The following is a 14576-nucleotide window of genomic DNA, read 5'->3' on the forward strand; positions in this document are numbered from 1 at the left end:
TTGTTTTGTTTGAGAGATTTTTGCTATAGGGCGCGTATGCTTGTCAGAAAGAGATAGAGAGACAGAGAGACAGAAAGCAAGAAATCACCCCCCAGGGGGGAATGGCCACACCACAATTCCTTCTCCTCCATTCTCCTCTCGGGATCTTGGGCAAACACGCACATGCGCCCAGTATGAGTTTAAGCCACCAGATCTGGGGCTTGAACTGCAGTCAACTACATAGGAGTCCAGCAATGTAGCCATTATGCCATCTGCTGGTCCCATATCACCTGTTTTTATACATTTAGGTTGTTCCTATTTTTTCTTTATTACAAATATGATTTTAATAAGCACCCCTGTGCAAGTATTTTTGTGTACAAAACATTTATGCAAAATAAACCATACAACTAGAATTTCTGTGTCACAGAATATCCTTTCCAAAAGGTTTCACAATCTTACATTCTTTTTATTTTTATAAATTTTCCAGAGGGCGCTTGCACTCACTGAGAGGGAGAGAGAGCGAGCAGGTAAATGAGAAAGCACCCCCATAGGGAATGGTTGTACTGCAATGCCTTCTCCTCCATTTCTCTCTCCTTTCAGGAGTTTTGGGCATGCATACATGCACATATACCTGGTGAGTTTTTCAAGCTGCCAGATCTGGGACTGGAAACATGCATTTGACCATGTGAGATCTAGCTTTAACCACCAGGTCATGGGCTGGCCTCCATTCTTACATTCTTACCGGCATGAGAATGCCAGTTTCCCCACAAACTTAACAGAATTGTATTGGCAAAATGAACTGTTAATTTAACATTCATTCAACAAACACTCTTCAACACACTCCTGTAAGAACCTACCAGCCTAGTGTTAGGCAGTAGAGATTCAAGATAACTAAAACATAACCTGTATCCTCAAGAAATCCTCAGTCAAAAAAATAGAACAGAAGGGCCAGCTGTATAGTAATGATAATGCATTGCTCAAAAGAAACCAGATCCTACATAGCAACTGGGATTTGCGTCCCCAGCCTGGTCAGCCTGAAACTCATGTGAATACCCAGGGTTCAACAGACTAGAGAAAGAAGGAAGAGTTGTGATGTGGCCAGACTCTGTGAGTGATGCTCATCTCTCTTTCACTCACTCTTACTCTCACTTGAGTGCAGTTATGCTCTATCAGAATAAAGAAAGAAAAATCTAAAATATAAGACAAGAAAGTAAGAAAAATCTGTAGTGTAACTTAACAGACACTAACAATAGCTAGCACTTTAAAAATTTTATTTAATTAATTATTTATTTTAATTTTGCCAGTGAGAGACAGAGAGGGAAAGTAAGAAAGCAAGCCACCATGTCTAGGACTTGAACCATAGTTGGCTATGTGGCAGTCCAGTGCTTTATCTACCATGTGACCTGCTGGCTCTAATAGCTAGCACTTTTTAAAAAGTTTACTTATGGGGCCAGCAGGGGGCATGGTGGTTAAGGCTCTGGACTCCCATATGGCCAATCATGGTTTCAGTCCTGGACCTGTGGCTTATTTTCTCACTTTTCCTCTCTTTCTGTCTTTCTTTCTTTCTTCCTTTCTTTCTTTCCGTGTCTCTCTCTGGTGAGTACATGTGCCCTATAGCAAAATTTTTTAAAATAATAAATCTTTTTTTTAAGTTTATTTATTCCTTCCATGAGTGACAGAGACAAGAGAGAGAACCCCCAACAAGGTCTTAATGTCAAGATTTACCCCCAGCCTCAGCCAGCCTTGGATCATGGGTATATTTGGAGATCTCCAGACTTGAGCTAAGAACCTTCCCATGTAAGATCGCCTTGCAGAGCATCATTTTTCACTACGGCACCACCATCTGCCCTCAGCACCACTATTTTTTGAGGCATTATAATGTGTCAGGAACTTCTGCAATCTTTATGTGAATTTAAATCTTTCAATCTTTATAACTATTCCATTAAAGTGTTCTTATTCACATGTACAGATAAGAAAACTGAGGTTCAGAGAGTTTTAGTAACTTATTCAAGATCACATAGCTAGCACCAAGGAGAACTGCCTCCAAAGCCTGCACTCTGCTCTGCTTTGCTCTGCTTTATTACAGCTAATGGCAACAGCTGTTACCATTAACAATAGCCATAGCACAATGCAGCATATGAAATGAAGGACAGTACAAAGACTTAACAATAAAGACAACATTTGCTCTGGAATTTATAAAATATGTGGAATTTTTATCTTGAAGGTACAGTGAAACTATAGTAAGTGAACAGCAATGACTGATAGTTTCTCTATATGCTTCTCAGGGTCAGTGTGGTTCCTGTTGGGCTTTTAGCTCTGTGGGTGCCCTAGAGGGCCAACTCAAGAAGAAAACCGGCAAACTCTTAAATCTGAGTCCCCAGAACCTGGTGGATTGTGTGTCTGAGAATGATGGCTGCGGAGGGGGATATATGACCAATGCTTTCCAGTATGTTCAGAAGAACCGGGGTATTGACTCTGAAGATGCCTATCCATATGTGGGACAGGTGAGACTCCTTTACATAGTTCCTCAACTCTATAATGGTGCTTCCTCCCTCAGCATATTTTATACTGGAAACAATTCCAGGAATCTTGTTTTCTGTCTCCCAATCATGCTTGCTTGCCTTTTTTTTTTTTTTTTTTTTTGAAAGGTTTTTGCCTTAGGGCACATGTGGAGAGAGAGACAGACACAGTGAGTAGGCTATCACCCACCAGAGGAGTGGCCACACTGCAAACCCTTCTCCTCTTTGTCCTCCTGAGATCTTGAACACATACGCACATGTGCCCAGTGTGAGTTTCAAGCTACAGAGTCTGGGACTCAAACCATGGTCACCCATGTGGGAGCAAAATAACCACTGTGCCACCTGTTGGTCCCACAGTCTTGCTTTCATGATGGGATAACTCCCCACAGAAGGCCAAGATAATTCCTACAATCTGGGAGCACTTTAGGAGCTTAGGCTATCATATCTCTTATTTGTCTCTTTGCCCTGGAAAGAAACATAGGCTAGGTTATCCCATAGACCTCTGAGCAGGTTTCTATAACTGTCTGTTCAAACTTGTAAGCTCACCATGCTATTTTCATGAATCACATGGCTTTATTTTGTGTTATCTCAGTGGAGTTTGGAGAACATTTAAGCAAATTATGTAAATTTACATGCTACCATATATAAATGAGAGAAAAAGCAAGTTGCTTCATATTTATTAATAATATTAGAGGATTAACTCACTTCCTCTTATGTGATCCTTTAATAATAGAAAGTAGACCCTTCTAAAAGGGATGTGACCTGAGGGTTTTTTGGTTTTGGGAGTGTTTTTTTTGCTATAGGGCATGTGCGCTCGCCAGAAAGACAGACACAGAAAGCGAGAAATCACCCCCTGGGGGGATGGCCACACCGCAAACCCTTCTCCTCCGTTCTCCTCTTGGGATCTTGGGCACGCACACACACGTGCCTGGCGTGAGTTTAAGGCGCCAGGTCTAGGACTTGAACCGCGTCGACTACATGGGAGTCCAGTGACCTAGCCATTATACCAACTGCTGGTCCTGAGACCTGAGTGTTTTTATATAGCTGAGTCTGAAAGGTAGTACAGAATGGGGCCTCTGTGACAGGAGCCTTTGGAACAGGTAAGGCAAATCTGAGTAACAGAGATGATAGCTACTATATGCAAGCTGTGTGCTTTATGTATTTGCTCATGTAATCTTTTTTTTTTTTTGGAGAGGTTTTTGCTATAGGGCACGTGCGCTCGCCAGACAGACAGAGAGAGACATAGAGACAGAAAGCGAGAAATCACCCCCCAGGGGGGATGGTCACGCCGCAATCCCTTCTCCTCCATTCTCCTCTTGGGATCCTGGGCACGCACGCACACGTGCCCGGCGTGAGTTTTAAGCCACCTGGTCTGGGACGCGAACCGCGGTCGACTACGTGGGAGTCCAGCGACATAACCATTACACTAACTGCTGGTTCCCTGCTCATGTAATCTTAACAGTCCTGGAATGTACACTGATCCTCATAGGTGAGGAAATTTACATTCAAGGATTAAAAATAGTATATAGTAGTTCCCTCTTATCAGTGGAGGGTACATTCCAAGACCCCTAGTCTATTCCTGAAACTGCATATGGTACCAGTTCCTATGTACACTATATATTTTCCATCCCATGACCTAGACAGCTACTAAATGACTAACGGGTGGGTCCAGTATCTTTGGACAAAAGGATGATATATTTCCCAGGTGGACTAAGTGAGATGGTGCAAGATTTCATCACACGACACAGAATGGTGTATAATTTAAAACTTAGGCATTGTTTATTTCTGAAATTTTCCATTTAATATTTTTGGGCAGCAGTTAACTGCAGATAATTAAAATCATAAAAAGCAAAACCTGGAAGCCACCAGTGGTGGTTAAGATGATAGACTGCCACATGACAAACCATGGTTTGAGTCACAGACCTGGCCGGGGCAGGGGAAGGGAAGGCGCCCAAAATCCTGAGAGGAAGACAGAGGAAAAGGGAATGTGGTGTGGCCGTTTCCCCTGGGGTGGGGCATGGGGGTTGATTCCTCACTTATCTTTCACTTTCTCTCTCTGGCGAGCAAGCATACATACTCTGCAGTAAAAACTTAAAGAAAGAAAGCAAAACCCGGGTAAGGGGGGAGTATGCTACTCAAATTCATACCACCACTATGTAGCAAAGACAAGATTTATCTACCGGATCTATTTATTTACTATCTATAAACATTCCTAGGCATACCTGCCATACACATATGCAAGAATTTCCTACTAGGATATAATACCTTGAAACAGAATTGTTTGAGTCTTAGGTCAACCTTATGACATAAGTCAAATTGTTTACCAAAGCATTTGGGAAAAGATACTTTCTAGCCTGCAGCATAAAATAAATCCCTTTGATTCAATTTTTTAAAAAAATTTGCTATAGGGCACATTCCTTGTCAGAGAGGGAGAAAGTATCTCCCCAAAGCCCCCATGAGGGATCACACTGCAGTCTCTTCTCCTCCATTCTTCTCTCAGGGTTTTGCGCATGCATGCACATATGCTCATCATGTTTTCAAAATGCTGGGTCTGGGACATGAACCCTATAGTCAGCCTTGTAGGATCCAGCCACCTCAACCACCACACCACTGGCTGGCCCTGTACTTTTTGCCTTTTATAAAATCCAGTAGCATTGAGTTTCATTCATTCATAGTCATCTGAAATGATGTCTGCTGCAACAAAATGCACATTTAATGTAAATGACTGACAATCTGTTTTTTTGGTGTGTTTGCCAGAAGGTGAGTGCACTCACTATAGAGAGAGAAAGAAAGAAAGCACCTCCCAGTGGGGCATGGTCATGCTGCCATCCCATCTCCTCCATTTTTCCAACATGTTGGGATTTCATATATACATATGAATCTGGCATTCTTTCTTTTCTTTTTTTTTTTTTTTGAGAGAGTTTTTTTTTTTTCCATAGGGTATGCGCATTTGCCAGAGAGGTAGAAAGACAGAAAGCAAGAAATTACCCCCTTAGGGGGATGACCATGCCACAATCCCTTCTCCCTTCTCCTCTCAGGGTTTTGGGCATGCAGTCACACATGCCCGGCATGAGCTTCAAGTTACCAGGTCTAGGACTTGAACTGCACTTGGCCATGTGGGAGTCCAGTGCCTTAACCACTGTGCAACCTGCTGTTCCCCCACCTGGCCTGTTTTTCAAGCTGCCAGGGCCAAGATTTGAACTGCAGTCAGCTATGTGGAATTTGGCTCCTTAACTAGTAGGCTATAGGACTACCCTAAACAAATCTATTTGAATGGATACCCAGCAATCTAATTACTAAATAAACTTTCAACATACCCTCATGATAATGGTCACACCAAAATAGTGCTTTATTTTACACATGTTATCTCATTCTGTGTTATGGTTTTTCAGCTGTCAGGTATACAAAGCAAAGGAAAGTTTGTTCCTGGGAGAAAAATGTTTTTAGTCCATATACAATTTTCAGAATTGCTGAGTTCTAAGTCCATATATAAATACTGGCTGCCAGTATAAAGAACAGCATACTGAAGTTGCCCTAAAAATTTTGTTTTTAAATTCTAAATACATTAGGGTAGTTAGTGGAAAAACCTGAGTATGGCAAAATATTCTTTTAACTTTTTGTTTTTATTTGATATAAAAAAATCCCAATGGTATATGCAAAAATCAGATTTGTATTTATACTTTTCTTCATGTTGACTAATCCAAACAGCCAGCTTAAAGGTTTTGTACCTATACCAAAGAAAAATAAATTAAATACAATCAGAATATTAGTTGATCACTCATCCATTGACAGTTTACATCATTTGTTAGCACTTGTTCATCAGTTTGTTGAGGAATAGTTTACTGATTAGCTCAGAGGCTCTGGATAATTTAAATGAAAATTATAAAATATTTGAAACCCTGTTTTGGACTAGAAAGAATATTTGACTTTTGTTTTCATTCTCCTGCCCCTTCAAATAATCTCTTTAGCGTTTTAGAACAATGTAGAATGATTTTGGTCTCATTATCAGTTTAAAATGAAGAATTAGTCATATAAGACACATGTTCCATTTTTTAACCTTCTGAATGTTGGGCAGTTGTAATCTTCCAACTGTCTATTTTACAGTGTTGTGTGTGTGTGGTGTTTTAGGTAGTGTCTTACTATATCATAATTCTCCTGACTCCTGAGTAGCTACAACCACAGGAATGCACTAGCACGCCTGACTCTTTCAGGTAAGGTCTCAAGGTGTTGTACACACAGGCTGTGAGTTTGCTTCCTCCCGCCTCAGCCTCCCATGTAGCTGGGACTATAGACATGTGTTACCGTGTTTGGCTTTTCAGGGTGAGCCAGGGCCTCCTATGTGACCTCGGCCTGCTGAGTAGCAGTATCAACCAGCCTGAACTACCATGGCTAGGGCTACTTTATAGTTTATAACAGCAGTTATTGTCCAATACAGAAAGAATGTTCCAGATGTGAATCAAATAAAAATAAATTAAAAAAATAGGGCAGAAGCTACATTAGAATATCTTTAAAAGACAGCAATATAAGTTCATTCCATTTATAATGTTGGTTATTCTGACTTTAAAGTATCATCACATGACATCCTTCTGAGTCCATTCCCAAGACATCCTATTTTACTCGCATGTCTGTGTAATTTTTGGCATCAGGAGGCAATAGGTATTTAGATCAGATGGCACAAAACAAAGGGATCTTGAGAAATTATTAAGGTAGAAACCACTGTAATATTAGAATTCACATCAAATGCTGCTATTACTGTTAATATTTAGATAATGTATTCTTCATGTAGATGCAGCCTTGGGCTTTCAAAGGGATAGTCTGTAGGAAAATGAATTGCCAAAAGGAATATGCTACCAGAACATGACTGTTACTAGGTTCCATAACTGTGGCTTGACAATGAAATGTATTGCTAACTAGACCACAAAACATGGTATTAGAAGGTCACAAACTGATTGTTACATTCTTTATTAATCTATTTTATTATCATGTTATGTGCTTTTATATGTTACATGTTTTTTGCTGACTTTTGAGTCTTATATCAGTTCATGACATTACTCAGAACAGTGGTTGGGCTTCTCTCAAAAGAGACCCAGGGATCCAGCCAAAACCCTCTGGCTTACCTAGTTCCCCTGATAGAGGGGCAAAGGGCCTAGGTCCTTCCTCTAGCTGGGCTTTGGCCTCTGTCCTCATAGATGGTGGTACCGCCCGATCCTCCAAGGCTCACACATCTACATGGCTAGAAGATGATTTTTTTCCCCCTTTAATTTGCCATAGGGTACTTGCAGTTGTTAGAGATAGAGAGAAAGTACACCCCATGGGGGATGGTCATGCCACAGTCCCCTCTCTAACATTTCTCCTTTGGGAACTTGGGGCATGCCTACATTCCCAGTACATTTTTCTTTCTTTCTTTCTTTTTTTTTTTTTTTTTTTTTGAGAGGTTTTGCTATAGGGCACGTGCACTCGCCAGACAGACAGAGAGAAACAGAGAGACAGAAAGTGAGAAATCACCCCCCAGGGGGGATGGCCACGCCGCAATCCCTTCTCCTCCATTCTCCTCTTGGGATCTTGGGCATGCATGCACATGCGCCTGCTGTGAGTTTTAAGCCACCAAGTCTGGGACGCGAACCGTGGTCGACTACATGGGAGTCCAGCGACATAGCCATTACGCTAATTGCTGGTCCCTTTCCCAGTACATTTTTCAAGCCACTGTGTCTGAGACTTGAACCACACAGTTGGCCATGTGGGATCTAGCCATCTTAACCACCATGCCACCACCAACTAACCCAGTTGATTCTTAAAAAACAACAAAAAAAAGCAAACAACTTATTTCAGAAATCTTTTCTTACCCTCGGGTAATAAAAATATTCACTTTCTTTTAAAATCTGAACAGTTTTTTCTTCTGTGTTTATATCTTTAAACCACCTGCAGTTGATTTTTTTATGTGGTAGAAGGTAGGAATCCACTTTTCCTATTCTTTTGTACTGTTATCTAAAACATGAGGAGGACCATAGACTCTTTTGGTCTAGTCTGCTGCCCCTGTTAGTTCACTGACATTGTTTAAAACATTGGTTGAATTTTTCACTCATCAACTCAGTGCTTTATACTAGTCCTATTACAACCTCCTTTCTTCCAGGATGAAAGTTGTATGTACAACCCAACAGGCAAGGCAGCTAAATGTAGAGGGTACAGAGAGATCCCTGTGGGGAACGAGAAGGCCCTGAAGAGGGCAGTGGCCCGAGTGGGACCCGTTTCTGTGGCCATTGATGCAAGCCTGACCTCCTTCCAGTTTTACAGCAAAGGTAAGGAACTGTTCCTACAAAGTGCTTTTACGATGTGGGCTTGGTGGCCTCTCCAAGGGCCCAGGGCATCTTCAGCACTTAGTTTCCATACTTAAACTGAGTCTGCCAGAAGATACTGACAGCTGCTACCATGCAGAGCATCTCTGTTTCAACACACATGAATAAAATGGAATTCTAGTCTCCGAGACTGGGACACCCCTCAGGGCAACTCTTGGATTGCAGAGTCTCACTTTGATAGTTTGTTTCCTAGGTGTGTATTACGATGAAAACTGCAGTAGTGACAATGTGAACCACGCGGTTTTGGCAGTGGGATATGGGGTCCAGAAAGGAAGCAAGCACTGGATAATTAAAAACAGGTAATGACGGCAGTACTACTTCTGTCGCTCTCCCTTATCACAGTCACTCTCTTCCAGCTTCCTGGCTCCTTCCTCTCACTCGAATCAAGAGAAAGTTGTTTAAGGCTTTCACTCTGTCTTCTTAGTCCTGAATATAACATTTAATGGCCAGACAATTAAATTTCTCACTTTACTCAAAATTGTACTCAAGAGTGTGTGGTGGACAGCTGTTTCATGTGCAAGTTACATGTGCTTGGTTACATACATGAACAAATGAACAGGGTCTGCCTGTTGAAGTCACAGCCAAGCAAGAAGGACAGACCTAAGTAACAATGGCATAAGGTGGCACAAGGAACCAGTAGGAGCTTTAGAATTATATGTATTTTACTTTCTTTGTTCTAACATGTTCAACATCTTAGGGAGGTTTCCATTATCAGTCTATCTATAAGCAGTAGGGGGACCATATAAAAGTATAAAGGTTTAATATTCCTTTGGACAGCTTTTGATCCTTCAAGATATACTTAGGATAGACATATATAAGAATTTACTAAGAATTGTGAAGTCTGTGAAAACAAACCCTTTCTTTTTTTTTTTTTTTTTTTGAGAGGTTTTTTTGTTTGCTACAGGGTGCATGTGCTCACTAAGAAGACAGAGAAAGACAGAGAGACAGAAAGTGAGAAATCACCCCCAAGGGAGCATGGCCACGCTGCAATCCCTTCTCCTCCATTCTCCTCTTGGGATCTTGGGCACGCACACATACGCACCCAGTGTGAGTTTAAGCCATCAGGTTCAGGACTCGAACTGCAGTCAACTACATGAGAGTCCAGCGATTTAGCCATTATGCCATCTGCTGGTCCCCAAGAAACACTTTTAAAAATAAGATTGAGGGGGGCCAGCAGGTGGTTAAGGGCACCAGACTCCTACATGGTTGACCACAGTTCAAGTCCTGGACCTGGCAGCTTGCTTTCTCACTTTCTCTTTCTCTCTCACCCTGTCTCTCTGTGGTCAAACTTAAAATTAATAAATAAATAATAAATAAATAAATAATTATTTTTAAAAAAATAAGATAGAGGGTTGGCAGATGGCATAGCAGTTAACATCGTGGAACCCCCATATGGCTGACTGTAGTTCAAGTCTCAGACCCGGTGACTTGAAACTCACTCCAGGTGTGTCTGTGTAGATGCATGCCCATGATCCTGGAAGAAAAATGGAGGAAAGGGATTGTGGCATGGCCGTCCCCCTAGGGGGTGATTTCTCACTTTCCCTCTCATTATCTCTCTCTCTCCAGTGAGCGCACATGCCCTAAGGCAAAAACCTCTGCCAAAAAAATAATAATAAGATAGAAACAAAAATGGAAATTAGATATGTATTCCCTATTATTGGGAACAAATAAAAGTCCAGGGTACCTTGTCTCCCATTCCCCCTTAGCCCCTTGTGACTTGCTGGAGGTTGGGAGGAAGCGTAGAGCACCTAGATCTATGAGAATTAACTTTTCCTTTCCTGACTAGTCACTACCATCCCGACAGCCGCACTGATTAAATTTGCTGTCCTTGGTGTCTTCCATGAAGCAGGAGTCCTATACTGAGAGGTCACAGACCATGCTGTGCTGTCACCAAGTGGGGCTGCTGCCTGCAGGGCTGGCAGGCTAGAACTAGAGGCCAGAGTTGCTATAAGCAACGTTTTACATCCCAGTCCCAACTCAGGATGAACCTGATCAGCTTCTTTTCTTTCTTTCTTTTTTTTAACTTGGTAGAGGGTGCTTGTACTCACTGGGGAGAGAGAGAGGGAGAAAGTGAGAAAGCGCACCCCCTCTTTCTCCGTGGGGAATGGTCACACCACAATTTCTTCTCCATTTCTCCTTTTGGGATTTGGGGCATACATGCATACCTACACCCAGAGTGGTTTCTTTCAAGCTCCCAGTCCAGGACTCAAACCATGTAGTCAGCCATGTGGGATCCAGCCACCTTAACCACCACACCATCAGCCAGTGGCCCTTTGATCAGCTTTCTAGGAGTTTCTGTCCTGTTTTCTCTCCTGCAGTTTCTGTCGTGTTTTCTCTTTTTCTTGGCTGCCAGCCCCAAGTACTTTGTCCTTTCATGATCAAATGGCAGGAGCAGCATCGAAGAAAGCTGGGAGGAAGGAGCACTGCAGGACCCTGGAGAAAGGAACATAGGGGCAGGGTCCAGTCCTTGAGTAAAGTGTATTGAATAGTTGGAGAATTTGTTGGTTGAGATAAAAGGGACAGAAAACTTATAAAATAACTTAGGAAAGTATATAAACTGATCTCTCCTCTCCCTCTCCTCCTTCCCGCTTTCATTCTCTTCCTCTTTTTCCCCCCTTCCTTTCTTTTTCCAATATTCTACTCTCCCTACTCATTCTTTAGTGTTCTCAGTCACTCTCCCATCTCCTCTATGGGGTTTACTCCAAATCAAGATCACCAGCTTCAGTTCTTCTTGCCTCTTTCTTGTTCTCTTTACTTACATTTTTAAGATTAATATTCATAAAATACAGCCCTGATCATATCACTTACCCACTCAAAAACCTTCTTTGGCTTCTCTATGATGATGGATCCCAGAGTACAGGTTAAACTCTTTAGGCTTGCAATAAAATAGATGACATGCTGATCTCAATTTACTTTCCAGACGTATCACCCACTGCACTCTGTAAGGCACCCTAATTTTCAACCACATAATCCTAACACGTGTCCCATGCATCCTGCCTCTCTTGTTCATTTAATGCCCCTGGGATCCCGTTCCTTCAGGTCCAAATTCTTCCCATCCTTGGAGCTCTGCTCAAATGCTCCCTCTTACATTAAGCTTTTTTGATACTCTTTGTTTTTGGTTTTATAACTTTATTTGAAAATCAGCAGTTAGTTCTCATCCACATTGACTGTAGATTTTTGAAAGTGGTAACAGGTATATAGGTCACCAGAGTGTAGAGCTTGTTGCATGAATCTTCAACCTCATTTCATTTTCTGGACAACTGCACAGATACGATATGGAACGTCCCTTATTCCTTTGGCCCAGACAGCTCTGTTGAGCCTGGTATCAATGCGCACATCTGGAGTCTCCATCTCTTTCATGGCAAATTTCCAGATTTCTTTGAGTGCCTGAAGGGCACATTTCTTGAAGCCCACGCCATGGATGCACTTGTGAATGTTGATGGTGTATTCCCGGGTCACCACCTCATTGATGGCAGAACGGCCCTTCTTCTCGCCACCCTTCTTTGCGGGAGCCATTCTGCTGGGCCTAAGCTGGAAAGAAAGAACACCAAGGATTGTGGGGGGAGAAGCTTTTTTTTGATACTCTTGATCAGAAGCCATCTCTCTGCCATTGAGGCCTATTGCATTATGCCTTCTCTGCACTTTCTGTCTTTAAAGTCTTTAAAGGCTAAAAAAAAAGGGACCAGCAGTTAGCGTAATGGCTACGTCGCTGGACTCCCATGTAGTCGACCACGGTTCGTGTCCTGGACCTGGTGGCTTAAAACTCACGCCGGGCGCGTGTGCGTGCATGCCCAAGATCCTGAGAGGAGACTGGAGACTGGAGGAGAAGGGATTGTGGCGTGGCCATCCCCACTGGGGGGTGATTTCTTGCTTTCTGTCTCTCTGTCTCTCTCTCTGTCTGGCGAGCGCACGTGCCCTATAGCAAAAACCTCTCCAAAAAAAAAAAAAAAAAGCTAAAAAAAAGGCCTTATTTATTTTCTTATACCATCACTACTTAACACAATACTCAGTAAGTATTTTAGTGAACAAATAAACCAAAAACAAAGTTACTAAGTGTTTTTCTTGATTGATCCTACAGCTGGGGAGAAAACTGGGGGAGAAAAGGCTATATCTTCATGGCTCGGAGTAAGAACAACGCCTGTGGCATCGCCAGCCTGGCCAGCTTCCCCAAGATGTGATTCCAGCCAGCCAGTCCCATCCTTCTCTTTCATTCCTTCTATGATGATGCAGATGGTGCAATGCAATGACGTACTTTAGGAGGCAACTGGTGTGCCATTTTTGAAGCAGATGTGGTGGCACTGAGATTGTCTTGGTTCAGTTTCCACATTTGTTTGTGCTTCAAGTTATATCCCTACTACTTCCCTTCCCTTCCCTTCACCCAAGGCCTTTTTAATTGTGGCCACAGCAGGATCCGCAGTGATTGTACTAATTTACATTTCTGACAAGTGTTACTCTTAGGCTAAGAGATGTGACCACAGCCTGCCCTGATTGTGTGTCCTAGGAGTGATACTGTGCAGATAGAGGCTAGAGATCTTGAGGTAAGCTAGATCCTTTTTCACTGGGGCTAGTAGCTTAAACCACTCTAGAGAACTAAGGTGACCTGACTTCTCAGTTTCCAAGTTCCCCTCTTCTGTGTCTTTAAGGTAGAAATTTCTGTGATTTCCACTCCAATTCATACATTTATTTGTAAGGCTTTGGCACAAGTTTACATGAGTTAAGAAATGTGTTTTCATTGCTTCTTGGCCTTTTGGCTAAGATCAAATGTAGAAATATGTTTTCTTTTTTCTTCTTTGCATTTTTAAAATACAATATTTATCTCTTATCTGTGACTTAATAAACAATATTTAGTACATATTCATTTCGTGTCAAATACTATGCTAAGTGCTGGAGACAAAAGGGGAATAAAACATGTCCCTTCTGCTTGATATGCTCATAGTCTGGTTGGAGAGAGTGGTCACATAAACAGTTCATCCTGATTCATTTCATTTTCATTTTGTTCATTCCTTCTTTCAACAATTATCGAGTACATATTCTATACCAGGAACCAAACTAAGTTTCTGAGATTAAGTAGATATAAGGAGATCTCAATATTTAATTCCTTTTATAGAGGGACCAGATTAAGTGGCATATTAACCTGAGTATTGCAAAATATCTTAAGGACCTTTTTGAAGTTCTACAGCCAACCTAAACTTTTGTTGTTGCCAAAAGACAAAATGGGAATTCTTACTGAATTCCACTGAACTAGGCCTTTGTAGCCTGGTAGTTAAGGGGGCTGAATCCCACATGACCAGCTGTGGTTCAGTGCTAGTCCTGGAGACTTGAAAAACATGCTGGTGTGCTTGTGTGCCCCAAATCCCAACAGGATGGAGAAATGGAGAAGGAATTGTGGTGTGACCATGACCCCCTGCTTTCTCTCTCTTAGGCAGGTACATATGCCCTCTGGCAGTTAAAAATTTTAAATCTGGCTAATATTAAATTAGTACAACTTCCTTTTTTGTGTGTGGGGGCATTTTTACTATTATTTTCTTATTTTGGTAAAATACACACAACAAAATACACCATGTCAGCCATTTTAAAGTGTATAATTCAGTGGCATTTGATACATTCACAGTGTTCTGCAGTCATCACCACTCATTCTAGAACATGTTAAGCATTCCAGAAGAAACCCTGTACCCATTAAGCAAGTGGAGAACATTTCCCCTTCTCCCAGGCCCTGGTAGCCACT

General features: G+C 41.9%; 1 protein-coding gene across 1 annotated transcript in view; it reads left to right on the plus strand.

Annotated features, from left to right (window-relative positions):
• Positions 1 to 13255, plus strand: part of CTSK (cathepsin K) — a 16793-nt gene extending 3538 nt beyond the window's left edge. Inside the window, exons 5-8 of the mRNA XM_006168453.3 lie at positions 2265 to 2483; positions 8629 to 8794; positions 9045 to 9150; positions 12930 to 13255. Of these exons, the coding sequence (XP_006168515.1) occupies positions 2265 to 2483; positions 8629 to 8794; positions 9045 to 9150; positions 12930 to 13029 (591 nt within the window). The 3' untranslated portion in view covers positions 13030 to 13255. The remainder of the gene's footprint in view (positions 1 to 2264; positions 2484 to 8628; positions 8795 to 9044; positions 9151 to 12929) is intronic.
• Positions 13256 to 14576: the final 1321 nt, after the last annotated feature.

This window comes from Tupaia chinensis, unplaced genomic scaffold (assembly GCF_000334495.1).
Source record: "Tupaia chinensis unplaced genomic scaffold, TupChi_1.0 Scaffold145814_1, whole genome shotgun sequence".
In the NCBI taxonomy this organism is placed as follows: Eukaryota; Metazoa; Chordata; class Mammalia; order Scandentia; family Tupaiidae; genus Tupaia; species Tupaia belangeri.